The sequence below is a fragment of the Miniopterus schreibersii genome (assembly GCF_964146895.1).
Source record: "Miniopterus schreibersii genome assembly, chromosome: 12".
In the NCBI taxonomy this organism is placed as follows: Eukaryota; Metazoa; Chordata; class Mammalia; order Chiroptera; family Miniopteridae; genus Miniopterus; species Miniopterus schreibersii.
This window is the reverse complement of record NC_138112.1, coordinates 68,750,964-68,776,841: the sequence shown is the minus strand read 5'-3', so window position 1 is coordinate 68,776,841 and position 25,878 is coordinate 68,750,964. Positions and strand designations below refer to the sequence as shown.

Genomic DNA, 25,878 nt, shown 5'->3' with positions numbered 1-25,878 from the left:
CCTCCTGATGCTCCCCACCTCCTGTTATCCTCTCCTCCAACCCCTGGGCCAGGGCTGCTCCAAAAAAGTAATTGTGAATTTGGGGGTCATTTAGGGGAATGATTAAGGCAACCCTATTCTATCAGAGGACACCACATGGCAACAATTTGCATGAAGCTGTGGGGATGAGGTCAGATTTGCACCCAGTCTGGAGGGGAGTTGAGGAGGTGCCCCCCCCCCCGCCCTCAGTCAGTTCCTTCTGACTCTGAGAGGGCAAAGGCAGATGAGCCGGCCCAATGGGCTGGCCAAAGAAGGCCCATAGCATGAAGAAGATGCCAGCAGCTGGTGCCCTGGCTTCTGGGGCTGGGGGGGAGGACAGTTGAGTGGCTTGGGTGGGCTGGAAGGCCAGGTGTACTGCTGGAGGCCAGAGGAGCCTCTTCCTGGGGAGCTTTGGGTCTGGGAGGGCCCTGCTTCCCCCTGCACAGGAGCAGGGGTGCCTGGTTAGAGCAGTCTCAGAGGACTGAGGCTCTGCCCACCAAAGGCCCCGAGGCATAGGATTTATAGATGGGACTTAGGCAGTGAGATCCAAGTGTGGCCCTGAGTCATGAGGTGACTTGATATTTGCCTTTAATGACTATGATGTGTACCTTGACCGTGCTGGGATTAGTGGGGTTACAGGAACAAGTCAGGCGAGGCACCCGTCCTTCAGGAGCTGACTGTCTATTTGGGGTGACCAGATGTAGCCTCAGGAACTAATTAGTGGCCCAATTCAGAAGTGGAGGTGGAGGGCAGGATGGAATGGAGTTTGTTCCAGGGAGACCCCTTTGCGTGCCACCCCTCCCTGTCTTATCCCACCCCTTCAGCCCAGTCCCCTTCCTCCGGCCCTCTCCTGCCCTATCTAATCTTGTCTGCATGTTTTTGTGACTAATACTTTGACCCTTCCCTTTTCTACCCAGACCCCACTTCCCAGCCTCAGGTGTGGTGGAGGGAAGAAGAAATAAACTGTAATGACCAGCCCTCCCCTCCAAACAAGACTCAAAAGCTTTCAAACCTTCCCCTCCCACAAAGATACCCCCTTACCATCTGTCCTTGGACCTGATTCCCCCAGCACAAGGTTTGATGGTTCCCAGGAGGGGGCCCTTCTGCCCTGGCTTTGCTCAGCCCCCTCCTACCCCTCACCCTCAGGGAGGCTCCAGCTCAGCACAAGGGGGACTCAAGGGTCCTGTGGGGTAGTTCCCCTTGCTCCCATTCTGCTCATGTCCCATAGGAATTCCTAACACCCATGCCTGCCCCCATGACCATGGGACTCTGGAGACCAGTTGCTGGAAGGTGGCTGGTGGCGTGTGCAAATGGACTGGTTTGGGCGGGGACATCACAGAGTGACTGGAAGGCTCCAGTCTTCAGACTCTGCCTGAGAAGGGGGTGCTGAAACACATTAGGGGAGTGGAAAGTGAGATGCACTGTGGCCTATGGAAGCATGTATTTGCCTCCTGGTGGCGCTCCAGGGACTGCCCGTATTTCCCAGCTGACCATCCTAAACCACAGCTTTCCTGGAGCGTGGGCTCCTGGTCCCACAGACCTCAGCTCTTACCCCCACAGCCTTGCTGGCTGGCTGGATTCCTGGTGGGCCACTCCTGTGGACTTTTCAGGGGCCATGTTGGACATTTGCCTGAGAAAGGGGTAGTCCGAGAGTTCCCTGCACTTGTCACTCCCCTCAAAATCACTGCCTTTCCTAGGCCACGAATGAGCCCTTCTCATGAGCCTCCTTGGAACACCAGGTTCCCCCCATCCTTAGGGTCACTGTATCATGAGGTTAGTCCTGTCCCACTCTGTTCTCCAACCTGGCCCTGACTCCCTAGAGTATGTTAGTGGCATCAGTAGGGAAGACAATGGGGGAAAGGCAGGCTGGTGACTAGGTAAAGTATTGCTCTCTCCTTGGGAGACAGGAGAGTGACCTGGGTGTAAAGAGAAACTCAGTAAGGGGCTTATTGGTGGGAGTCAGCCCTGAAGGATGTTCTGCACCCCTGGGAAGTTCCCGGGCTCCTCAGGATTGTTTGAGTTCTTGTTTCTCACACCCTTGTTCTCCACCCCTCCCTTCTGGACTGAGGGGGAGCTGCAGGTGAGCCAAAGCCCCCTAACCCAAGGACAGTTGGTGTTTTTGCCTCGGTTGTGAAGGATGCTCTGAAAGCACATATGGGCCCAGAGAGCACCTATAGGAGGAGGAGAGTGAAGGTGCCCTTTGCTTCCCCCCACACTGGACCCCTGAGCTGGGGTTCCATTTCCATTTGGAACCACTTCCAGGAACTGGTTCTTGGTGAACATTTCAGTACCTCAGGCCTCTGCCTGCTAAGCTGGGGGCTGTGGGGCCAGCCTGAACCCACCCCAAAACCATCAAACCTTGTGCTGCCCCCTTCCTCCTCTTCTCACCCCCCCCACTGTTCCTCCTCCGAGACAAGCAGACATAAAAATGGGGGGTCTGGTCCCCCTCCCCCACTGCCCCCTGGCCCCTCCCTTGCCCAGCCCTCATCTCTTCCCAGGGAGTTGATGCCGGTTGTCTCCTTGTCTCTCCCCCTCCCTCCCTGGGCTGGGCAGGTGACCATCTCAGTGGACGGGATCCTGACCACCACAGGCTACACGCAGGAGGACTACACCATGCTGGGCTCTGATGACTTCTTCTACATTGGGGGCAGCCCCAACACAGCTGACCTGCCGGGCTCGCCCGTCAGCAACAACTTTATGGGCTGCCTCAAGGATGTGAGTAGAGCTAGGAGAGGGCTGCTGTCAGCCCAGGAACCCTTTGCCCCTGTCTTCAGCGTGGCTTAGTCTGAGCTGGACAGCTGCCTGGGGCCTCTGTGCCTCCCAAGTCCATGATGGGAGACCTTCCCTCTTCAAAATCTAAGGCCACTTACTCCATCAGGAGACTTCTCTCTTGCTTCCTTGGGCTTCGGGAGTCCCCCATCCTCTCAGAGGCCACTCAAGGTAGTATGTGAAGACTAAGCCCCTATGTTCGAGTCCCAGCTCTTCCACTCACTAGCTCTGTGACCTTGGCCAAGTCTCCTGACCTGTCTAACTCTGTTTCCTCATCTGTAAAATGAGTGGTCAGTACCTACTTAAGGTGAGTGTGAGGAGCAGATGAGAGTGTGAACGAAAAGACTTTGGGAAATGTCATCCAGATGGTGGCTGTGGTCATCTTGCCGTTGTTCTGAATGGGCCCCCTTTCTAGTGCTGGACAGGAAGACAGGATGGAGAAACTAAGTGGGGCATGGGAATTGCTTGCTCACAGCCTCTGTGTGTGAAGTTCTAGAGCAAAGGGCCAAACTGGTGGTCTGGTGGCACTGAGCAGGGACTCCCAGGGCTGGGTGGCAGGGCCCCAGGTGCTGGCAGCTGCTGGGCAGAAGTGGCCAGGCCCTAAGCTGCTGCTACTTCTTCATCCCTGACCCCGCCCCTCCCTGCAGGTGGTCTATAAGAATAATGACTTCAAGCTGGAGCTGTCCCGCCTGGCAAAGGAAGGGGACCCCAAGATGAAGCTTCAGGGGGACCTGTCATTCCGCTGTGAGGATGTGGCCGCCCTGGACCCTGTGACCTTTGAGAGTCCTGAGGCCTTTGTGGCACTGCCCCGCTGGAGTGCTAAGCGCACTGGCTCCATTTCCCTGGACTTCCGCACCACTGAGCCCAATGGGCTGCTCCTCTTCAGCCAGGGCCGACGGGCTGGGGCCGGGGCCGGGGCTGGGACCAGCAGCCACAGCTCTGCCCAGCGGGCCGACTACTTCGCCATGGAGCTGTTGGATGGCTACCTTTACCTTCTGCTGGACATGGGTTCTGGAGGCATCAAGTTGCGGGCGTCTAGCCGCAAGGTCAATGACGGCGAGTGGTGCCATGTGGACTTCCAGAGGGACGGGCGCAAAGGTCAGGAGTCTTCTGGTCCCTTCTCTCACTCTAGCCATTCCTGGTCCCTGCCCTGACATCCTTCCCAGGTCTCTTCTGTCCTACAGTTTCCGGAACTCCTCCCTGCCATTCTCCTCCACTCCTCCTCTGGCCTTCCCAGCCCCTCCATTGTTAGTGTGCCCAGGGTGGAACAAGCATAGCATTTGGAGACCTGGGTTCACACCTCGGCTCTTTCACTTACTGTGTGTGTAACTTTAGGCCCATCACTCAACCCTTGAAAAACCTTTGTTTCCTTATCTACAGAAGGAATCTTTACATGGGGGTCATCAAGAGGAGAAAATGAGAGAACACTGTAAAAGCATTAGCACAGTGTTTCTCACAGAGTAGATATCCCATTCCCTTAAAAATAATCTTCCCAACCATACCTCCCTTTTGTCTAGATCCATTCGACTTTCTTGTATTAATTCACTTAAGAAGTAACTTATCAAGTACCAACTCTGCTAGGTGCTGTCCAAGGTGCTGGACTGGAGGGCGCATGAACTAAATAGTCTTTGCTGTCACAGACTCCGGTTCTGGTGGGGGGGAGCCGACGGTGGCCACCTGTTGAGGACTTCAGCACAATAGAGCAGCAGAGCTGAGAGTGCCGAGGTCAGGCAGGTGCTATTTCTTGAACCTTCTGTTGCTTTTAGCCACCCTCTCCTCTACTCGTCCCTTCCAGTGCCCCTTTCCCATCCTTTTCTTATCTTCTGCCTAATTCATCTTGTTGAACATGAGAGAATTATCTGAGAAAGAGAACTGATATAAATGAGAACTGCCATATTATCCAATTTAAGCACTTACCAGTGTCAGCTAAATTTTTGTGCTCCCCCAGCTGTCACCGCACTGGGCCTTCAAGTCTAGGTGGAGTGACGGGGGCTGCCATGGCTTCTGGAAGTGTCCGCTTTCCATGGGCTAGCTGTTCCTTACTCTCCCTTCCTCAGAGAAAGGCTGCTTTCCCTGGGCTTTATGGGAAATGGGCTCATCCCTTGGTTTTGTCTCATGATGCCACCTGGGGTCTTCACTGGTTGCCTCCTGGAGTTTCAACGCAGGTGAGCAATAACTCTTTAGGCTGGAAAGCTGCCCAGAGCTCCTGGGCTTTCTGCTCCTCTTTTTATTTTTTTTAATTAAAAATATGTTTTATTGATTTTAGAGAGAGAGGAAGGGAGAGGGAGAGAGAGATAAGAAACATCAATGAGAGAAACATCAATCAGCTGCCTCCTGCACCCCCCCTACTGGGAATTGAGCCTGCAACCCTGGGCGTGTGCCCTGACCTGGAATCAAACTGGTGACCTCTTGACTCATGGGTCAATGCTCAACTACTGAGCCACACCGGCTGGGCCTTCTCTCCTCTTGGCCTTCAGGAAGTGGTCTTTATAGCCTCACATAGAACTCCAGAGCCCACCCACCAGGTCTGGCTGGCCCTTGGGTCACTATCTTGACCAGCTCTGGCCATGCCCATCTGTGCACACAACACATACACTGGGCAGTCATTCCAGCAAAGCTCTCTGACCTTTTCCATGGTTTCAAAAAAATTGTGGTAAATTATACGTAACATAAAAGTTACCATTTTAGCCATTTTAAGCACACAGTATAGTGGCATTAGGTACGTTAACATTTTGGTTACAACCACCACTACCATCCATCTCTGGGACATTGTCATTTTCCCAACTGAAACTGTCCCCATTAAACACTCACTCCCTATCCCCCTCTCTCAGCCCCGGCAGCTACCATTTTGCTTCCTGTTTCCATGAATGTGACTACTCTAGGGATCTCATATAAGTGGAATTATACACCATTTGTCCTTTTGGGTCTGGCCTATGTCACTCAGCAAACTATTTTCAAGGGTCATTCATGTTGTAGCACGTGGCAGCATTTCCTTCCTTTTTATGGCTGAATAATATTCCATCACATGTTGTCTATCACTTTTTTTATCCATTCATCCATTGGTGAACACTTGAGTTACCCCCTTTCCATGTTTTAGAGTGACCTTGGGGCAAGGCCTAGACTCAATTTAATTTCTTCTTGTTCAGTAAAAGCTTTGAAGTATCCACCTGATCTCAAATCTTTTTCTGAGATAACCCATTTCTCCTTCTAAAAAACTCTTACGATTCAGAAACTCCATGCCTGGCCTCCCCTCTCCTAGCTGCCATCCTGTATCACAGGTCCCAGGAGCTGATCTGCCTGCCCCTCCTGTCCACCAGCCATAGAGGGGCTCCAGGCCAGGGTGGAGAAAGCAGGCTCGGGGTAGAGAATGCTGCCTGGGTGGGGTGCTTTGGCTCTGCTCCTCTTCCGCTATCGTCCTTTGCACAGGTTCCCCAGTTTCTCTAAGGCTTGTCTGCCTTTTCAAAGTGGGATCCTGAAGGACCAATTTCATAGGGCTACTGTGAGACTTAAGTGACATAACATATGTAAAGTGCTAAATGCCTGGCATATAGTCACAGATGGTCAGTAAATGACAGTGGGGAAAACCCTTTAGATTCAAACCCTTCAGCCTCCTTAGGGTTCTGTGCCTCTCATTTTCTGGTTTAAGGGACTGAAGTGGGGAATGACCCCTGAATGATCCAGCCTTTTTGGGGTGTGTCCACCTCCTGTGCATCCTCCGAAGATTCACTCAGGTGGGGAGGGAGGAGTCTGGACCTCACACTGCAGCTGGGCTGGGGCTGGCTCCTGTGAGCTTCAGAGCAATATCTGAGCTTCCCACCCAGGGCTTCTGCAGGGGGTGGGCGGGGTGGAGAGGTCTGGCTGCAGCTGCGAGGTCGATCTTCCTTTCTGGCCTGTGGCATCTCTGGATCCTGCCTTCCCCACTGAAACTCAGTCTGTTCTGGTTGACCCCTAGGCTCCATCTCGGTGAACAGCCGCAGCACACCGTTCTTGGCCACTGGGGAGAGTGAGATTCTGGACCTGGAGAGCGAGCTGTACCTGGGTGGTCTCCCTGAAGGGGGGCGAGTGGAAATGCCCCTGCCCCCTGAGGTGTGGACGGCGGCGCTTCGGGCTGGCTACGTGGGCTGTGTGCGAGACCTCTTCATAGATGGGCGTAGCCGAGACCTCCGGGGCCTAGCTGAGGCACAAGGGGCTGTGGGTGTCGCCCCCTTCTGCTCCCGGGAGACTCTGAAGCAGTGTGCATCGGCCCCCTGTCGCAACGGGGGCATCTGTCGAGAGGGCTGGAACCGTTTCGTCTGTGACTGCATCGGGACTGGCTTTCTGGGGCGGGTCTGTGAGAGAGGTGAGACTAGGTGTCCCCATTGCCATCCCTGTGGCCCCTCCTTTTCCAAGTGCTCCTCATAGACCAGCCCTGGGCCTGTCCTCCTTGTAATGATTCTCTCTGTCTTCTCTCTCCCTCCACTGGCCTTTGCCTGTCCCCTGCTGACCTCTCTCCACACTCCTGGGGCAGAGGCCACGGTCCTGAGCTATGACGGCTCCATGTACATGAAGATCATGCTGCCGAATGCCATGCACACGGAGGCAGAGGACGTGTCTCTGCGCTTCATGTCCCAGCGGGCCTATGGGCTCATGATGGCCACCACCTCCAGGGAGTCAGCTGACACCCTGCGCCTCGAGCTGGATGGGGGCCAGATGAAGCTCACTGTCAACCTCGGTAACCACCCCACCCGTGCCCCTGGCCCCTTCCCCGACCTTGCCTCTGACTCATACCCCCTCTGTCTGGAGAAGCTGGTGGTGGTGCCAACGAGAATCTGGAGGCGGGGAGGGTCAGAGCCCCTGAGAACTCCAGCCCAGTGAGGAGAGGACACAGTGCAGGTGGTGCTGTGCTCAGCGGCACTGTGCGGAGTAGCCCGGGTACGGCTATGCCGGCTGCCCGAGCGTGGTGCTCATGTGGGTCTTGGCAGCGGCCTTCTTGTGTGTGCACACATAACGACAGCTTGTTCTTGGTTGTCGCCTCACCCACTAGCTCATTCGTGGTTCATTCACTGGGAGAGCGTACTGGTGCTGAGCCGAGCCCAGTGCAGCAGCAGATCCAGAGCTGAGGACCTTCCCCCCACCCCCATCAGCCCTCATCTGCACTTCGTTGAGAGCTGTGTCTGCGTCTGGTGCGTAGGCGTGTATACTACATGGGAGGCATCAAGACGTCACCTTCCTTGTGTCTGCTTCCATGTTTGAGTCCCATAGCTGCACTCTGATGATACTAGATCTCCAGAGAGGTGTTACTCTCCCTGTTATGTAGACTGTGGAATTCATATGCTGCCCCATCCAACATCACAAAACTAGTGGGGGTGGTAGGAGTTGGCGGGGAGCCCGGACTCAAACTCAGGTCACTTGCCTAAAGCCCAGTGCTTTCCTCATTTGTTGCCTCCAAAAGAGCTGGGGGTGGGGGGTGTCCGGGCCCCTTGCCATCAGAAGGCTTGTATCTGCCCCTGCCCAGAGCTGGCGACAGCTCCACTTCACTGACAAACCCCTGGGTGTCATGCAGGCAGGATCATGAAGCTTGCTGGGGCAAAAAGAAAACAGCAGGCTCCCTCATTCAGCTGATATTCATGGGATACCTTATAAGTGCCAGGTGTATCCCAAATGTGGGGTACAGTGGTGGATAAGACGAGGTCCCCACCACCATGGAGCTTTTAGCTCGGGAAACGCTGGGAGTGAGCAGTCCTGAGCTGTCCAGGCTGGGTCACATCTGTCCATCCCAGTCTAGCCTCTCCAAGAATATAGACACTTAGCACCTGGGGCCTGCCATACAGGAAGAGTCAGTACACTCGGGTCACTTGTGTCTTGGGCCCTGAGGAGAAGTAGGGCTCTTCTGAGCAGATTAGAATCCTCGACTGGAGATAACACAGAGCTTTGAGCTTTTTTTTTAAATTTTAAAATATATTTTATTGATTTCAGAGAGAGGAAGGGAGAAGGAGAAATAGGAACATCAATTAGAAAGATTCATTGATTGGCAGCCTCCTGCACTCCCCCTGCTGGGGATTGAGCCCATAACCCGGGCATGTGCCCTGACTGGGAATCGAACCTCCATCTCCTGGATCATAGGTTGATGCTCAACTGCCGAGCCACGCTGGCCGGGTGAGCTTTGAGCTTTTAAATGTTTATCTGGAGTTTCGTGCTAACACCGGTCTCCAGGGCATTTGTGGGATAGACTGTGGCCTTTGGAGGGCCTATTACCTTGTTTATAAATTTATACTATGTTCTTTTTCGTTCCCCTTTTGGCCACCTGGCTTTTGTATTCCTAGGACAAAGCTTTGTGGAGAGAGGTGGGAGCTAAGGGTGGGGAGGTGTGCAGGCGTCCAGGGCATCCATGGTTTTAGGGTTCCCTGAAGCTCCGCTTCTAACCATGATCACAGCCTGGAGTGGGTGGCGGGTGGCAGTGCTGCAGGGGAAAGCGAGAAGGGAAACACCTTCTGTCCAATGTGCTAGGGGTCTGTACCACACCCCCAGGTATCCCTGAGATGGCCATAGGAGGAAGGCACCAGCCTAGGAGCCCATGAGTGGCCCTATGCTTCTCACACTGCCCAGGTCTGCGTACCCAGCATGAGACTCCCCCTTGCCCTGGGATGTGTGTTCTCTGTGCGACTATGCACATGGCCCTGTGCATGGTGGGGACACAGCAGGGAAACTCAGGGCCTTCTGTTTGCAGGGAAGGCAGGTGCTTCATCCTCACTTGGGCTGACTTAGATCCTTGCAAAGAAGCTTGGGTCCCTTTAGGTTAGAGGGGAGGCAGTGTCCTTGGCCAGAAAAACATACTCTGGTGGGCCCCCAGGACCTTCCACTCTTAGGAACTAGCCTCCTTCCAGTGGGCATGTATTCCTGTCTGTGCCACATCAGTACTTAGAGAAAAAGGTGGCCCTCAGGATGATAGCCAGCAGGACAGTCCTCCCACCTGCCTCACCCTTGGCTGTGTCTGATCCCATCCATAGAGAAGCCATCTCTCACATGGCTCATGACAAGCTGTGATCAAATGCTTGTGCAGAGCAAGTGTCTGCAAATACCAAGAGATGCGTGTACAAGGAGGTGTGTGGCCGCTGTGTGATCACACAGACTCAGCCTGTCCACACCCAGCCACCTGGCCTTGGACTGTAATGGGGCCAGAAGATCTAGGCTCTAGCCCTGGTCTCCTTGACTGCTGGGTAAGTTATTTCCTCCCTCTGAGCCCGTTTTCTTCTCTAGAATGGGCATAAGAATCCCCCCGCTCTGCCCACTCTCTGTGATGGGCTTGAGGCTCAGATGGAATAATGGGAGTGAAGACATTATACAGATGCAAGTCAGGCATAGAGATTCACCAGCCTTTTTTTTGTTAATCCTCACCTGAGGATACTTTTTCCATTGCTTTTCAGAGAGAGTAGAAGGGAGAGAGGGAGGGAGGGAGGGAGCGGGGAGAGAGAGAAACATCAATGTGAGAGAGACACATCAACTGGTTGCCTCCCGCACATGCCCTGACCGGGGGTGGAAATCGAACCTGCAACTCAGGTACATGACCTTGACCAGGAATCGAACCTGAGACACTTTGGTATGTGGACTGACACTTTAACCACTAAGCCACACCGGCCAGGGCTCACCAGCCTTCTTGAAGGAAAATCGTACTGGGATAGGGACATAAGCTTAGAGCCAGGCTTGGGCCTTGCTTCCTTCCACATTACATGATTCCACCTCAGGATCCCCATTCTGAGCCCCATCCTGCTTGCTATGCAGGGCCCGTTGCACCTCCCAGACAAGCAGCACCATTGAGTTCCCCAGTCCTGGGCTGGACTCACTTCTGATCAGTGTTCCTAGGTTCCTTCTGCCTTGGGCATGGCCCTTGGGGCTAGTACCCAGCCCTGTCTCCCAGCCCTCCTCACCCTCCCTGGAATTGCCCTCCACCAGGTGTGCCTACCTGGTCCCAGCTACCAGTGGCTGGTCAGTAGGTCTCGGGCTCCCTCTGTTGTCTGGGCTCCTGAGGCTCCTTGCATAGAAGCCTTCCCCCCACCATGCCCCCTCCAATCTGTGGGGCAGGGGGCTGGGTGGCAGGGGGTGGCAGCGTGTCAGATGGGGCCTGGGAAGCCCAGGTTCTTTCCTTCAGTTCCTTTCATGCAGGTGACTTCCTCCCACCTGTCCCATCACACATTCCTATTGTCTCCCTGGTCTATATGTCCAGCCCGGGCCTTGGTGCATCTGCATAAACCAGTCACTGCTGTCCATTCCCTGAACTAGAGGCATAGGTTACTAGTCAATAGGTTACTAGCTATGCTCCCTGAGCTGTGCTCTGGGTGGGCAGGTGCACTGGGAGGCTGTTTCCCCCTCTCACCGCTGCTGGCTTTCCTCCCCATGGTGCTGACTCCCTCCTGGGGTGCCCATCTTCAATGGGTTTGCTCTCCTCAAACCCCACTGGAGTGGGGGCTTCAGAGGTGTGGTCACTGCAGAGAGTGGGCCTGGAGCTGACACCTCTTCTCTGGACAGATGGACCCCCATTCCTGGTGCTCCCCTGCTGGGGAGGGGAAAGAATTGCACTCCTCCCTGGCCTTTCCCCAATGAAGTCAGCCTGCCCTTCCCAGCTCCCTTTTTTCTTTTTTGGACCCTTCATTGGTGAAAACTCTGCTGGCCCGAGAGAGCCCCCGTGACCTTACTCCAGGCCTGGCACCCTCCCCCCCCTCTGTCCAGCTCCTTCCCTCTGCTCCCCCTTTTCTTCCTCTTTTCTCTGCTCCCTCTCTATCCCCTTCCTCTTTTTGGGGCTTCTGACTTCCCCGAATCTACCCCTTGACCTTCTGCCCTCTCTTGGTGCCAGGCTTGGACTCAGGGTCCCGGCTGCTCCCCCCCACTCTTCTGCTGCGGTTGACAACGCGTGTGGAGCTCAGCTGTACTGCCCAAGGGGCCTGTGCCCCCTAGAGCCACAGGGGAACCTGTTCACCTCCACTGCAGGAACCTTCAGGGCCCAGGGGATGCCAGGTGCCCCTATGCCCCTTTGCTCCCTAGTGCCTGGGGTTCTGGGGAAGAGCCTGTTCTGGCAGGAGCTGAAAGATGCCCGGATATTCCCGTTAACCCAGAGCTGGAAACTGCCCCCTCTGAAAGGCAGGGGACAGCCCCGTGAACACCTGTTTCGTGCCCCTAGCTCAGGACCCTCTTGTTTGAGCCCCTCAGCCCACAGGGAGGGAAGCTGAGGCTCAGAGATTTGCCCAGTCACATAGTGAGATTTGGGGACCCAGCTTTTCTGCCTCCTGCTGCAGGAGTTTCTGCAGCTCCTGGCTGTCGGGTCTGAAGGAGTGGTGCAGACGCTCAGGGCCCTAAGCCCAAACTTCACAGGACTCAAGTGCTCTGTCCCCCCCCCCCCCCCCCCCCCCCCCGCAAGGAAGGCAACTGGCTTGTGTGGGTAATGTGTCCCACCAGGGGGATAGCTACCGGGGCCCCAGGCTGCAGCTCTGAATAGACAGTGTGCTTCCAACCACGTGGGGGCACTCGGAGCCTGGAGTTGGAGGGTAGCAATCCTGGGGCTGGGGCAGAGGCAGGGAATGTTGCTTATGGTGCCTACTTATCCCTGACTTGCTATGCCCTCAAAAGTCATACTTTGGGGGGCTCAGTGTCCCATTCTGCGAGGCCATGGCTCCTCCTATTAAAACATTAATGTTAGTTCCTCTTCAGGATGAGGGACTACTGGGCCCCCAGTGACAACCTGGCATTCTCCAGGTTAGGGAGGTAGAAGGAAGGTTCCTGTAGGAGTGGTGCCAGCCCCCTGGGACTTCAGGAGGTACGTGGCCAAGGGAAGGGGGCCCTGGGGCAGACCCCTCCATTTAGCTCAGAGCCCAGAGGGCATGGGAGTGACGTGTCACAACCTGGGCTCTGAGCAGGGAGTCGTCCCAGAGCAGGGGATGCAGGGACTCTGGCCTGCTCTATGCATCCTTCCCAGAGATGAGGAGGTGTTGGGTCGGTCAAGCCCTTAACCCCCAGTGATCCCCTGTACGCTGAGGTTCCCAAGGTGCCATCTCCCTCAGACAGGAGTGCTGGGGCCCTTCTAAGAAGGGAGAAGCAAGCCCTCTTCCTGTCGCCCAACTGCCCTGCCTCCTAGCCCTGGGGAGGGTTGGAACCCTCTTGGGGGCAGGAGGTGCAGGGGTCCAACTAAGGAAGGGGAGAGGGCACCTGGGCACGCGTGGTCCCCGGAAAGTGGCCCCGGGGGGAACCCCCGCCTGCAGACACCCCTCCCTGTGAAGGATGTAAAAAAAAAAAAAAAAAAAACTTGTTCTGCCTTTTTGTCTCCCCTCCCCCTCTGCCCGCCCCATGGCCCCCCCAGACTGCCTGCGCGTCGGCTGCGCACCCAGTAAGTGGCTTCCCTCTTCTTCTGCAGAGCCCTGAGGGGCTTGGGATGCTGGACACTGGGGTCTGGGGAGGGCTGGGCGGGGGAGGAGAAGCCTTCATCACTGGCTTGTGTGGAGTTGGGCAGTGGGTGGGGGGAGGGGAGCCGGAATGGGGTAGTGTGGTTGTGTAGGACAGAATGGGCCAAATGAAGCCAAACCAGAGAGAGTTGGTGGGGGTCCGGAGTCAGCATGCTCACTGGGTCTGGGAGGAGGAAGGCCAGTAAACCTTGTCATCTCAAGTCCTCAAGAGGGTGGGACAAAGTCTTGGTGGCACCTGCAGCAGGATAGCCCACCACCCTTTACGGGCAGGAAGGAGCTGGAGAGAGGAGCTAGGACATTCTGCTGCATCTCCAGAGGCGGCCACAAGGGGGAGGGGGAGGCACGCTGGAAAGAAGATGCGGCTTGAGTCAGTGGAGGCGAGCATGGTGAGGGTCTCAAAGCAGCCCTTCACAGCTCCTGTGTGGGGTAGGGGCAGAGTTTCTGCCAAATTGGGGTGCTTTCCAAGGTGGCAGCGAGGCACTTAGCAGGGGTGAGATGGAGAGTGAGTGTGAACATGTCTGAGTGTCCCAGTGTGCTGGGCTCAGTGCTATCTCTGGTCCCCCTGGTGTGCCCTGAGGTTGTTTAGGAGAGACAGGAACATGGCAGGCAGAGAGGCTGTGTGATTTGAGTGTCTCTGTGTGTGTTTGGTACCTGTATACATATGCATGGTGACCATGTTCCCTGCTGGCGGGAGCACTGGGGGCCCAGGGGTGACCTGGGAGTGCTGTGAGGTTCAGCACCATCCTAAAGAGAAATATGTTTGTTTTAGGCTTGGAAGCAGATAATCTTGGTCTTGAATAAATGGCCATAATTCCTAGAAAATGCTCCCCTCTCTGGCCATCCTGAGTGAGCTGTGTGTAGAGTTAACCGGTGTGTGCAGAAAGGTCTCACTGAGTCCCTGTAGCTGGGGCCCTGAGTGTCTATCTGAAAGCTCCACCGCCAGCAATGAAGCTAAGGGTGCACCGTGAGGCTCTGTTTTGGAAAGTTGTACGTCTATGCATGTATGCTGGGAATTTGCTGCTGGCTATACACACTGACATTGAAGGTCCTTAGGAGGTGGGGAAAGAGTATATTGCTTGTAGGATGTGTGTCTGTTCAGGGCCTCTGGGCATGCTTCACAGGCACGATTCAGGTTGATTCTCTTCAATGGACCCTTTGGATGTTGTACAGAGTGGCAGTACTGAGTGTTGGGTGTGTAAAAAGCTCTGTTCCCTTGAGTGTGTGTACCTGTGTGCATAGGTGTGTGGTACAGCCAAGTATGTGCCATAGGTTGTGTGAGAACCTGCGTGCACACGTCTGTGGGTGGTGGGGCTATGAGCCTGGGCTGTATATGTGGTCGTATACAGGTGCCATGCTCACTCCCTCCTTGGTGCCGCAGGTAAAGGCCCCGAGACTCTCTTTGCGGGGCACAAGCTCAATGACAATGAGTGGCACACGGTGAGGGTGGTGCGGCGTGGCAAGAGCCTGCAGCTGTCTGTGGACAACGTGACTGTGGAGGGTAGGTGGTCTGAGGCCAGGGAAGTGGACACATGTCTAGTATACATGCTTGGCCCGTTCTTCTGGGTGACCCCTGCCTAGGGTAGCATTCCATCAAGCTGCTGCTGGCATTTCTCCCTCAGGGGTGGGATATTGTGGGGTGGCCTGGACCCCAGAGACCATTTCAACTCCCTGCAGACAGCATGTCCCTAGAAGCCAGTCAGCCCAGGACTAACGAGTCCCACCACTTTTCAGGACCCAGGAACTGTGCTTGTTGCCAGCACTGACCTGGGAGTGTTTGCTGGTTTCTCTCCCATGTGGTCCGTATGTGGAGGGGAGGCTCCTGGGGACCCGAGACCCAACCTCAGGAATGATTGGACAGTTTGTGCCCCAAAGCCACCTCCCTCATCTCTCTCTCCTGTCCTGAGCAGGACAGATGGCGGGAGCCCACACGCGGCTGGAGTTCTACAACATTGAGACGGGCATCATGACGGAGCGGCGTTTCATCTCTGTGGTGCCCTCCAACTTCATTGGGCACCTGAGCGGGCTTGTGTTCAATGGCCAGCCCTACATGGACCAGTGCAAGGATGGGGACATCACCTATTGCGAGCTCAATGCTCGCTTTGGCCTGCGTGCCATTGTAGCCGACCCTGTCACCTTCAAGAGTCGGAGCAGCTACCTGGCACTTGCCACGCTTCAAGCCTACGCCTCCATGCACCTGTTCTTCCAGTTCAAGACCACGGCCCCTGACGGGCTTCTCCTATTCAACTCGGGCAACGGCAATGACTTCATTGTCATTGAGCTGGTCAAGGGGTGAGGCGCTGGGCTCTGCACTGCTGTCAAGGAAATGGTCCCCTCCCCCTGCTGGCCAGGATATGGTCCCTCAGCCACTGGCTGGGACATCTAATCCCTCTAAACCACAGGTCAAGATTTAGTTCCCCAGTCATAGGCCAAGATGTCGAAGCAGCATTCCCTTCCACCTTGGTGATGCCCCAGTTGCTTCTCTGCCAGGGGTTTCCCAGTTATATCCATTCCCTATTCACAGTCCTGGTCGTGGCCCTCCAGTCCTCCCTACAGGCAGGAGACAGGGCTATGTCCCTGTGGCCTCTTGCTTGAGGGGATCCCTCCCTAGAGCAGCTCTGTCCCTGATCCCCGGGGACTCGGCTTCCCCCACGAACCTCTCCCCTGACCAGTTCCTCTGTGGCCTGCCCTCTCCACATTCTCCCCATGACCACAGTCCTTGTGCCATCAATTTGGGTTTCTCCACTATGGGGTCTCCCACTCTACCCTTCCTCCTGTGGCAACTAGGATCCCCACCAGGGGTAGTTCCTCCTTCCCAGCGTTGCTCCCACCTTGACCCAGTGTTTCCTCCCTACTGTGGGGCAGGTACATCCATTATGTGTTTGACCTGGGGAATGGCCCATCCTTGATGAAGGGGAACTCAGACAAACCAGTCAACGACAACCAGTGGCACAACGTGGTGGTGTCCAGGGACCCAGGCAATGTGCACACACTCAAGATTGACTCCCGCACTGTCACGCAGCACTCCAATGGCGCCCGGAACCTCGATCTCAAAGGTGGGGCCCGGGGCCTCTGCAGAAGGCCTGGCCCTAGACCAGATACCCCCTTGGCCCCACAAGGTCACCCACTCCCTGTGTGCCTTTCTACCAGCATGGTTCTCCCTCCTCCCCTACCTGTGGTTTCCCATCTTCCCTGTTCTCCACTGCGTCCAGCCTGACACCTCCTTGTCAAAGGTCTGCTCACCTGCAGGGCTGCCCTCAGCACTGAGCACCTATCACAGGATGTGTCCCACGGGGAGCTTGGTGGCCTTACTCTAGAGCTTGGAGTAGGTAGCCCGAAGACCTCCGGAGGCCTTCCAAAGACCTCTTGGTTCTCTGAGGTTGAGAAGCCTGCTTTGGATGAGGGGGTGGAGAGAGAATAGGGAGCTTAGCTTCTTGGCAGGTGCCTTTTCTGGGAAGGGAGGGAGGGGCAGTTGATGAGTGGAGGAGGATGTAGTAGTAGCTGGGTCCCTGCATGCTGTCCTATGCCTTGGGCCTTGGCTGGGGTAGCTCTGGGGACTTTTTTGGACCCAAGCTTCCCTGGTGGGCTCAGCATGATACCAGGATCCCACATTCCCCAGGGCTTCTTCAGTGGCTGTTGAAGCCACCATCACTTGCCCCCAGAAGGGGTGGCTCAGAGAGCAGAGGCCAGACCTAGAAACGGATGTTGGAACAGAAGTGAGGACGATGCCCGCTGCGGCTATTCCGGAGCCCAGTGGGCGACGTCTTTCACTCTCCCAAAGCAGCCCTCAGTTCCACAGGGACCCCTGGGCGTCAGTGTGACTCAGACTGTCTGAGTTTGAGGAAGATCCTCAGAGACCATTGAATTCATCCCCGCCTTGGGGAGGCGGAAACAGAAGCTTCTCAAAACTAGATGGCTTGCCTGAAGTCACTTAGCTGGAACTGGAAGCTTGGTCAGGTCCTGGGCTACATAGAGCAGCATGGTGCAGCCAATTCTCCCTGCTCCCAGAAGGGGGTGATGTGTCCCAGATAACCCACAGTGGTAGCAAACCTGGGGTAGTCCAGACCCCTCTTGTGTTGCACTGAGCCCATGGCCAGGGCATCAGGGTTGACTGTCTCCCGAGGCTCTGCTATGGGCTGGCTGAAACTTCCAGGGAGTTAGGTTCAATGTGGCCAGGCAGTGATGTGGGAATCAGGCATTCCCGAGGAGAACTTCCAAGTGTCACCCAGAGTTTCCAAGCCAAGCCTTTAGTTGTTGCGGGAACAAAGCTGGGCTTATAACCCCCAGGAGACAACTCAGAGTAGGGAGAGGCCTGAAGGTGTACTGAGAATGGGAGTTCTGGGAAGGGGGGAGCTGGGAGTGGAGGGGGTTGGGGCTACACATCTATGAAAGGCCCTGATTACAGGCCGGAACTGGAATCAGCTGTGTGGGAGAGAGCATGGAACGGTTTCCTCCAGCTGCTCCCCTCCCAATCTCCCCCCCCCCCCCCGCCCCCTGCATCTGGGCTTCTCCAGGAGAGGAGCAGGCAGATGGCAAAGTGGAGAAGGGAGAGGGAAGAGGTGGGGGTGGGGATATGCAGAGCGCTGGATCTCTGTAAGGAAACTGGAATCTGGGATGGGACACTGCATGGCCAGGAGGATCTGACAAGTGGATGCAAAGTTCTGGGAGGGGAATGGGCACTGGGATGCCTAGGCTTTGACCCCACTCCCTTTGCAGGGGAGTTGTACATTGGTGGTCTGAGCAAGAATATGTTCAGCAACCTGCCCAAGCTGGTGGCCTCCCGGGATGGCTTTCAGGGCTGCCTGGCCTCTGTGGACCTCAACGGGCGCCTCCCTGACCTCATCGCTGATGCCCTGCACCGCATCGGGCAGGTGGAGAGGGGCTGTGACGGTGAGTGCAGGGCGGAGTTAGGTGTGACCCTGCAGGCTGCAGGAGGGCCAGCTGCAGAGGCCCACCAGGGTGGCAAAGTGGCTTTGCTTCTCAGGCCTTACAGCAGCCTGCCCCAGGTCTGGAGCAGGGGTACAGGGTGGTGAAGGGCCGCTTGCTCTCCCTGTTGCCTCCCACCCTAACCCCTTATCACAGTTCAAGGCCAAGCCTGGCAGTCCTTGAGTCCCCATTCCCACCCCACCCCCCTCATCAGCACTTGGCCCTCTCAGCCTGCAAGAATTGAGAGCAGGACTTCAGCCTGGCCCTGAAGCTTCTCCTCCTGGGCAGGGAGTGGCCTTGGCTGAGCAGGGTGTGTTCCTTCCTCCTGCCTCTTCCAGGCCCCAGCACCACCTGCACCGAAGAGTCCTGTGCCAACCAGGGCGTCTGCTTGCAGCAGTGGGATGGCTTCACCTGCGACTGCACCATGACTTCCTATGGTGGCCCTGTCTGCAATGACCGTGAGTGCCTTGGGGTGGGAGTACTAGGGGGAGGTCCTGGCCCTTTCCTGGCCTTGGGGGCCGCTGGGGAGGAGGGAGGGTCTCTCTGAGCCTTGACCCTTGCTTCTTTCTTACCCCTTATTGTCACGAGAGCCCAGGAAAGCTGCTGGCCACTGCCTCCTCTCAGTCTTTTCTCTCAGGCCTGTGCAGGGCTGCTGCTGCCTGAATTTCTGGGGTGCCTGTTGATAGATGGACTCTCTTCTTCGTTCTGAGCTGGTGGGACACTGCTCCCTTCATTCATAAGCAGAAGTGTCAGCCTCTGCTGCTGTCCCCATGTGATTCTGGCTATGGTTTTACACATACAGACTATTACACAGGGTGGGGGGGCTGGTGTCAACCTGCACCCCTTTCCTCTGATGCCCTCAGTGGAAGCCTGTTATCTCCTGCCCAGAGAGGTCCACACCCCACAAGGCAGGCACAGCAGAGTCCTAGGAGGCCAGGGCGCTGTACAACTGGCTTCCTTGGACGTTGTCCGAAGTTCTCTCCCTGCCAAGAACCCCAGCTGCAGGTTGTCCCTTGGAGCCACAAGGACACTCCCTTCTACCCCCTGGTTGGGTATCTGTTTGCCAACTTGCATATTGTTTGACCCCCTCCCCTCCCCAGGGCAGCTTCAGTAGCGGTTTCCAGTCCCTAGTGGTTGCTGGCCAGCGAGTGTGGCAGAGGGAGACAGCTGGGGCAGGAAGTGGGAGAGGCAGCCTCCCACTTGAGGGAGGTTTGGAGTTTCCCTCTGAGATCAGGCTGGGGCAGTGGCTGGGGAAAGTGCTGCTCCCTCAGGCATCAGTTCAATGGTCATTCCTGGGGTGGCCCTGCTGAGACAAGGGATGTGACCACTCAGCTGCCTAGGGAAAAAAGACACACACACACACACACACACACACACACACACACACACACACACGAGAGGACAGGGCTTCTCCATTTTCAGAACATGAAAAGCGAGGCCTGGAGGGGTGAGTGGGTTTCTGGAGGAACTGAATAGTAGGTCTGGGCCAAGACCTGGGGTTAGTGCCCCACCTTAGAGCCTTGGACACTAGGGCAGATCCTGTTTCCTATGGGAGGGACCGGTTCCAGAATGGGCTCAGTGGGTCAAGGCTCTCCCTCTCCCTTGGAAAACTGTCCAGCCCATCTCCCTTGGCACTTCCCTGGTGCTGTCAGGCAGGGCCTGCCCTTAGGTACCTCACATCCCTGCCTTGTCCCCTAGGATTTTCCTTGTCTGACCTGCCGTTGTATGTACTTTCCGAAGCCCTCAGACAATGGCTAGCTTGGGGGCACTGCAGCCCTGGCTAGATGGGGCTGGGCTGGCCCTTCCTCTCCAGCGCATTCAGCTGTGCACAGATCTGAAGACATGGTAACTTTGCTGCTGATAGTAACAATCTCCACTGATTGTGTAGTGTTTTGGAGCTTGCAAAGCCCTTATAACTCATTCCTACAAGAGGGGCAGTGGGATATAGATGAATCATCCTATTTAACTGATGAGGAAATCGAGACCTCAGTGGGCAGTTTCTTGCCCTAAGTCAGGGTGCGGGTGGTGGGGCCCAGCTAGGACCTCGGCGCTCCTGACTCTGATACTCACTGCAGCTCACTTAGTCCTGGGTACTGGGGGTGCCGATGGTGGGCCTTGCTTGCTGGGGGTGAGGGGATCAAGATGAAGAAGCACTGCTGCCCATTGTCACTACTCAACTCCCATGGGTGGAACCTTCTGGAAGGGGCATAGAGATGGATGGGGGTTTAGGGAGTCACAATCTTTCAGCAGAGGTGGGGAGAGAGGTTGGGACTTCTCCTGGTTCTGGGCAGGGGGCCGGCAGGGAGAGTTGGGGCTGGGGAAAGTGTCACCATACAGGAGCACTGATCTGCAGTGTGGCGGCAGAGCGTGGCAATAAAGACAAGGTGGGTGTGATCTGGGAGCTTCCAAACACCTGCCCTGGGGTACCTCTGAGACCTCCGCCCTGAAGGACGGGGCAGGAATCCAGGAGTCGGGGACTCTGCCAGGCCTTTCCAAGCCACAGCCCCTCTTCCTTGGGGCTGCTCCTCCTCCTGATCTCCATGCTTGGCACTGTTTCCTGTTCATGCATCTCTCTGGGGCTGGCCTTCCTGGGGCCCAACTGAAGTGCAAGCCACGCAGGAAACTGGCTGAGGCCCGTTCAGTTGTCCCTCCCCCAAGTGTGAAGGTCCTGGGGGCACCACTGGGCACCAAAGGCCTCTTCATCCGAAGAGAGGGAGGTGGGTGGGTATGGCAAGGGTGGAGAGCCTGGACCCTGTCCTCTGAGGCTGAGGGTCTGGGTGTGGAGCTGTCTGGGGTGGGTAGGGGTGAGACTGGGATGAAAGGTCCAACCTGCATAATAGCATCTGTCCACTTATGACCCCAGTTTCTCCATCTGTGACATAGGGATTAAATTGGGTGGGCGTGGGATCTCTGTGTCCCTTTAAGGCTCAAGAGTCTGCTCTGGGAAGGTAGAGAAATCAAGGGGAGGGAACCCATCTCTTTGATGAGAAAGGGGAAAGTGGAGAGAGAGTGAAAAAGAGAATATGAAATGAGGAAGGAAGCTAAAAGGAGGGACACTTCCGGATGTGCAGTTGAAGCCCCAGGCCTGAGGTTCAGGACCACCATGCTCCGCTTGGGCCTGCTTGCTGCTCTGTCTTTCAGAGCCTGTCTGGGCCTCCCTCAGGCAATCAGTTCTTCACCAGCTCTGCCCCCCTTTCTCATCCTTCCATTTGCTCTGTTCATCTCTGCAGCCTCTATTGATCTCTTGCACACCTCTGTGTCTCCCTTCTTTTGTACCCTCTGTCTCCCCTCTTACTCCCCAGCATCACCCCCTCCAACTCTCTTCACTTCCCACTCGCTGATATTGATTGGCCTCTAGGCGGTTTCCCTTCCTCTCCTCTCACTACCGGCTCCTCCCTCCTTCCCTCTGGGACCATAAATTTTCTGCCTGCTCAGAGCTGTGTCAGTCTATATTTCATAGCCAGGGACACAAGAACGGGACGGAGAGGGCAGGAGGACAAGGCTTGGGGGGGGGGCATCCCTGTTCCCCAGCCTGCATGCAGTCTCTCCCTCCTGGGGCCACACACCACCGAAGACCCTCCTCCCTGGTGTCCCTTTCTTCACTTCTGAAGGGCCAGGGTCAAAAGGTGCCTGGCATCTAAAAAGGGTGGGGATGGGCAGGAGCTATGGGAAGCTGTCCTAGGTCCTGACAGCACTCAGGAGCTGGGTGCAGCAAGCATGGGACTGACTACTGGTGATAGTTTTTGGAATTCAGAATCAATAAGCGGGAGCCAACTGCCCCCACCCCCCCTCCCCCCGCCACCCTGACTTTCCTTCCCCTTTCTCCCATCACCCCCTTTCCTTTTGCCCCTTCTTCACCACTTTTCACTCTACTGCATTATTTCTTTGATTCCTTCTAAGTTCTGTCTTCATCACCTTTCCTCTCCCCACTTTTCTACACCCACCCCCAGTCCTAGCAGAGCATCCTCTGGGCAGAACCCAGGTTGATATGGGTACAGAGATGGCCAAATGAAAGGAAGGGAGCCTGCCTGCACTTACCTCTTGGGCTATGACAAGTGCTTCCCAGAGATCCCCAAAAGTCTGGGGGGCAGATCCTAGTGGGGGGGGGCACCTAGAGGGAGAAGTGACTTCCTCAACTGGACATAAATGGCCCAGGAAGGGTTTGGTCCCAAGTGGGACACTCAGTGGACAGGTGTCTGGAAATCCAGGGGAGGAAAGGTTGAGGCTGGGGGAGGTGCAGGGGGAGTGAAGAGGAAGGATTGGAGGAGTCCAGGAGTGTGAGGAGATTGGGGGCACCCTTTTGGGGAGGTGGGGAGGAGACTGTGTGTGTGATGTGTCTTACTCTTCAGTACCTTTGAGGCTCTGGGTGCATTGTTTGTATGCATATGGGTGACCCTGTTTTTGGAGAGCTGGAGACAGGTGTCTGTGTGTACTTGGCTACTCGTTGCCTGTGACCAAACATGTATGTGTGTGTAGGTATGCCTCAGTGAGCATGTGTACATGCTTGGCTGAGTGTGAGTTCATGTGTCAGCCTCATGAGCACATGCATGCATGTATGTGTCTGAGCCTATGTGTGCATGCACATGGATGTCTCCAACCCCAAGCCCGTCCACATCCTAGCGTACACGTGTGTTCCGAAGGGTGCTTGCAGAGGTGTGGGTGGCCATATCTCTGCGCGCTGGGCCAGCGAGCACTATTGGGGTTCGTCCAGGTGCGGAGGGAGGGGAGGAGGAGGAAGAGAGCCGCCTCTCTTGCTAGCCTCAGTCCTGTTCAATTATTCAGCAGGGCCCCTTCTTCCGAGGGGGCGGGAGGGGAGCGCGCTCCTGGACGCGGGGGAGGGGCGGGGCGCGCGCCGAGGAGAGGCGAGCGCGGAGCGGGCTAGCCAGGTGCTGCGCGCCGGAGCTGCCCAGCGCCGCCCGCAGACCGGGAGCCGCTCTGGTCCCTCGCCCTGCCCCCTCCTCCCGCGCTCCCCTCCCCTCCCCACTCCCTCCTTTCCTCCCTCCTCGTCGCCCTCCTCCCTCTCCCTTCCAGCCTCTCTGCCTCTGCAGCAACACTCCGCTGCCTCCATCTCTCCGCCGGAATCTCTCAGGCTCGCGCCTTTCCTCCGCTCAGCCCCGCTCCCCTCCTCTCCTCTCCCCTCCCTTCATTCCGTTCCCCCCTCACTCGGATTTGCTTCCCTTCCCCCTTCTCCCGCCCCCCTCCCCCCGGCCGCTCCCTCCTTTCCCCGGGCCTCCGTAGGGCGGCAGCGGCGGCAGCCGCGCGGCCGGCCCGTCTCCGTCGGGCTCCCGATTCTCTCCTCCAGTCCCCTCCCCGGCTCGATTTTTCCGCAGGATTTCCCCCGCTGTTCCCTCCCGCCTGGCCCCCGCGCCTTCCCTACCTCTCCACCCGGAACTATGCCCCCTCCCTCGGGCGCTCCCCCGGGTTTCTGACGGTCCTCTGCGCCGCCCGACCCCGTCGAGATGCGGGGGGACCCTTAGCTTCTCGCGATGGACCCAGGCGTTCTGGACCTTGGCGTTGCCGCTCTGCAGACCCCGGATTCCCCGGCGGGATCCAGTTGATTTCGTTGGCTCCGGACTGAGGCTTGGGCTCTGGTTTTCCTTCTTTTCACCCCTACCCCCCCTCCCGGGGCTCGGAGCCGGAGGGGGGCTTCGCGGGGCTCCGCAGCCCCGCGTCCCCGCCCCCGGCCATGGGGCTGTGAGGCGGCTGCCCCGGGGCCGAAATGCCCCCCGGGGGGAACGGGCCGGGGGGGTGCCCGCGCCGCCCCCCCGCCCTGGCCAGGCCCCTGCCGCCGCCACCGCCACCACCTCTGCTGCCGCTGCTGCTGCTGCTGCTGCTGCTGGGGGCGGCCGAGGGGGCTCGGGTCTCCTCCAGCCTCAGCACCACCCACCACGTCCACCACTTCCACAGCAAGCACGGCACCGTGCCCATCGCCATCAACCGCATGCCCTTCCTCACCCGCGGCGGGCACGGTAAGTGGTGGGCTCTGCCGAGGCCGATGGGCCGGCTGGCCCCGGGCCTCTGGTGTGCGGGGCCCTGGCCCGCGGGCCGCACCCCAGCCTGTGCGCAGGCCCGGCCCCTCTGCTTTGCGGCCCGCGCCCCCTCCCCTCCCATCTCAGGCTCCCGGCTCCTCGGCCCCACCCTCGCCTCTCCATCACCCATCTCTTTATCACCTCCTCTGTCCTCACCACTTTCATCCTGTGCCTCGCCTTCACCTCCTCACTCCGATTTCTCGTTTGTTGTCACCTTCGTGTTTCTGTGCCCCCATCACTGCCTGTCCTTTCACCCTCTCTGTCCAGCTGTCCCTTCCCCAGTCTCTCTCCCTCATCACTTCCTCCATCTCTGCCCCTTTTTCTCCCCCCTGCTTACCTCTGCCTCTGCCTCACCTTCGCCTTCCCATTGCTGGTCGAGCATCTGTGTACCCCGTTATCTCTGTCCCCCCGTAACCACCCTCCCACCTCTGTCCCATCTGTCACCTCTGCCTCTGACATGCCCCATCCCTTCCTCTTTCACCTCTTCATATCTGTCTCTCATCCCTGTCCCCCCAGCAACCTTCCCTTCTCCTCATTACCGTCCCCCACCACCTCCCAAACAGTCACTGCACCCCATCCCAACAGTCTCCCAGCCTCAGTCCCTTCATCCCTGGTTCCTCCTTCCTATACCCCTCACCCCTGCCCTCCCTCTACTGCTGACCTCCATCTCTCGCCTCTGTAGCCCTGTACTTGGAATTGACTCCCCCAGTTCCAGTCTCCCCTTCACCTCCCTTGCTGGTCCCGTCACTTCCTGTGTCAGCCCTCCATCACTTTCCACTACTCTCACCTCACCTCAGCCCCTCCAACCTTCCATCTCAAAACCTCCTTTACTTTTCCTCTCAGACTCCACCACCTTCCATTTCTCACCCCTGTCACTTCTCATTTCTGCCCGTCATCACCTCCTGTCTCAGTCCCCTCATCAGTTCATGTCTGAGACCCTTAGGACTCTCTGCATGCCACCTCTTCCCATCCCTGTACCTGCCACTTTCTCTCTCTGTCCTCCATGTTCTTCATGCCCCCATCACCGCACCCCCATCATTTCCGTCCTCTGTACTCCCCGATACTTCCCATGTCTGTCCCTCTTCACATTTTATTTCATTTCCACGCCAGACTTGATCATGTTCCATTTCAGTCCCTCCTCCACCCTCCATCGCGGAGGTCCTGTCTCCTCCTATCCCAGAGACCCCATCACCTCCTATTTTGTTCCACTCACCATGTCCCCTCTCTGTACACCACATCACCCCCCCAGACCTTGCTGTGCCATTCCACAGGGTACCCCAGCACCCCCATTTCTATACTTCTCACCTCCTGTCTCTGTCCCTCTTTTACCTTCCATATGGTACCACTCATCACCTCCCATCTTTCTACTTTGTCACTTTTCATCTTTGGCCCCCATCTCAGCCCTCCGTGACTCCCCATTTCTCTACCTCTGTCATTTTCCATCCCTGAAATCTCATCACCTCCCATCCCTGGACCCCCGTCACCTCCCATCCTGGTGCTCTGACATCTTCGTGCTCCTGTCACCTTTTACCTTGACTCCCACCGTCTCTCATCACCGCACCTTCACCAGCTCTCACCCGGACTTACCCTGTACCCTGCTGCCTCCAGTTTCTGTACTTCATCACTTCCCATTTCTATTCGTCCATCATCTCTCATTTTTAATTCCATTTTTGTTCCTCCCTCACCCTCCATGCCTGTATCCTCACCACTTC

At 56.8% G+C, this 25,878-nt stretch overlaps 1 protein-coding gene across 15 annotated transcripts in view; it reads left to right on the top strand.

Annotated features, from left to right (window-relative positions):
- NRXN2 (neurexin 2) overlaps nt 1–25,878 on the top strand; it is a gene marked incomplete at its 5' end in the record, with an annotated part of 96,779 nt that overhangs the window by 36,220 nt on the left and 34,681 nt on the right. For 8 of the 15 annotated variants that reach the window (XM_081153404.1, XM_081153396.1, XM_081153401.1 and 5 more), the window contains 10 exons: nt 2,572–2,733; nt 3,435–3,885; nt 6,740–7,126; nt 7,295–7,498; nt 13,112–13,138; nt 14,593–14,712; nt 15,122–15,503; nt 16,077–16,267; nt 17,928–18,101; nt 18,476–18,595. In XM_081153404.1, coding sequence (XP_081009530.1) covers nt 2,572–2,733; nt 3,435–3,885; nt 6,740–7,126; nt 7,295–7,498; nt 13,112–13,138; nt 14,593–14,712; nt 15,122–15,503; nt 16,077–16,267; nt 17,928–18,101; nt 18,476–18,595 — 2,218 coding nt within the window. Of the gene's footprint in view, nt 1–2,571; nt 2,734–3,434; nt 3,886–6,739; nt 7,127–7,294; nt 7,499–13,111; nt 13,139–14,592; nt 14,713–15,121; nt 15,504–16,076; nt 16,268–17,927; nt 18,102–18,475; nt 18,596–23,803; nt 24,107–25,878 lie in introns of those variants that run through there. The other 7 variants (XM_081153409.1, XM_081153407.1, XM_081153408.1 and 4 more) reach the window with 2 other exon arrangements.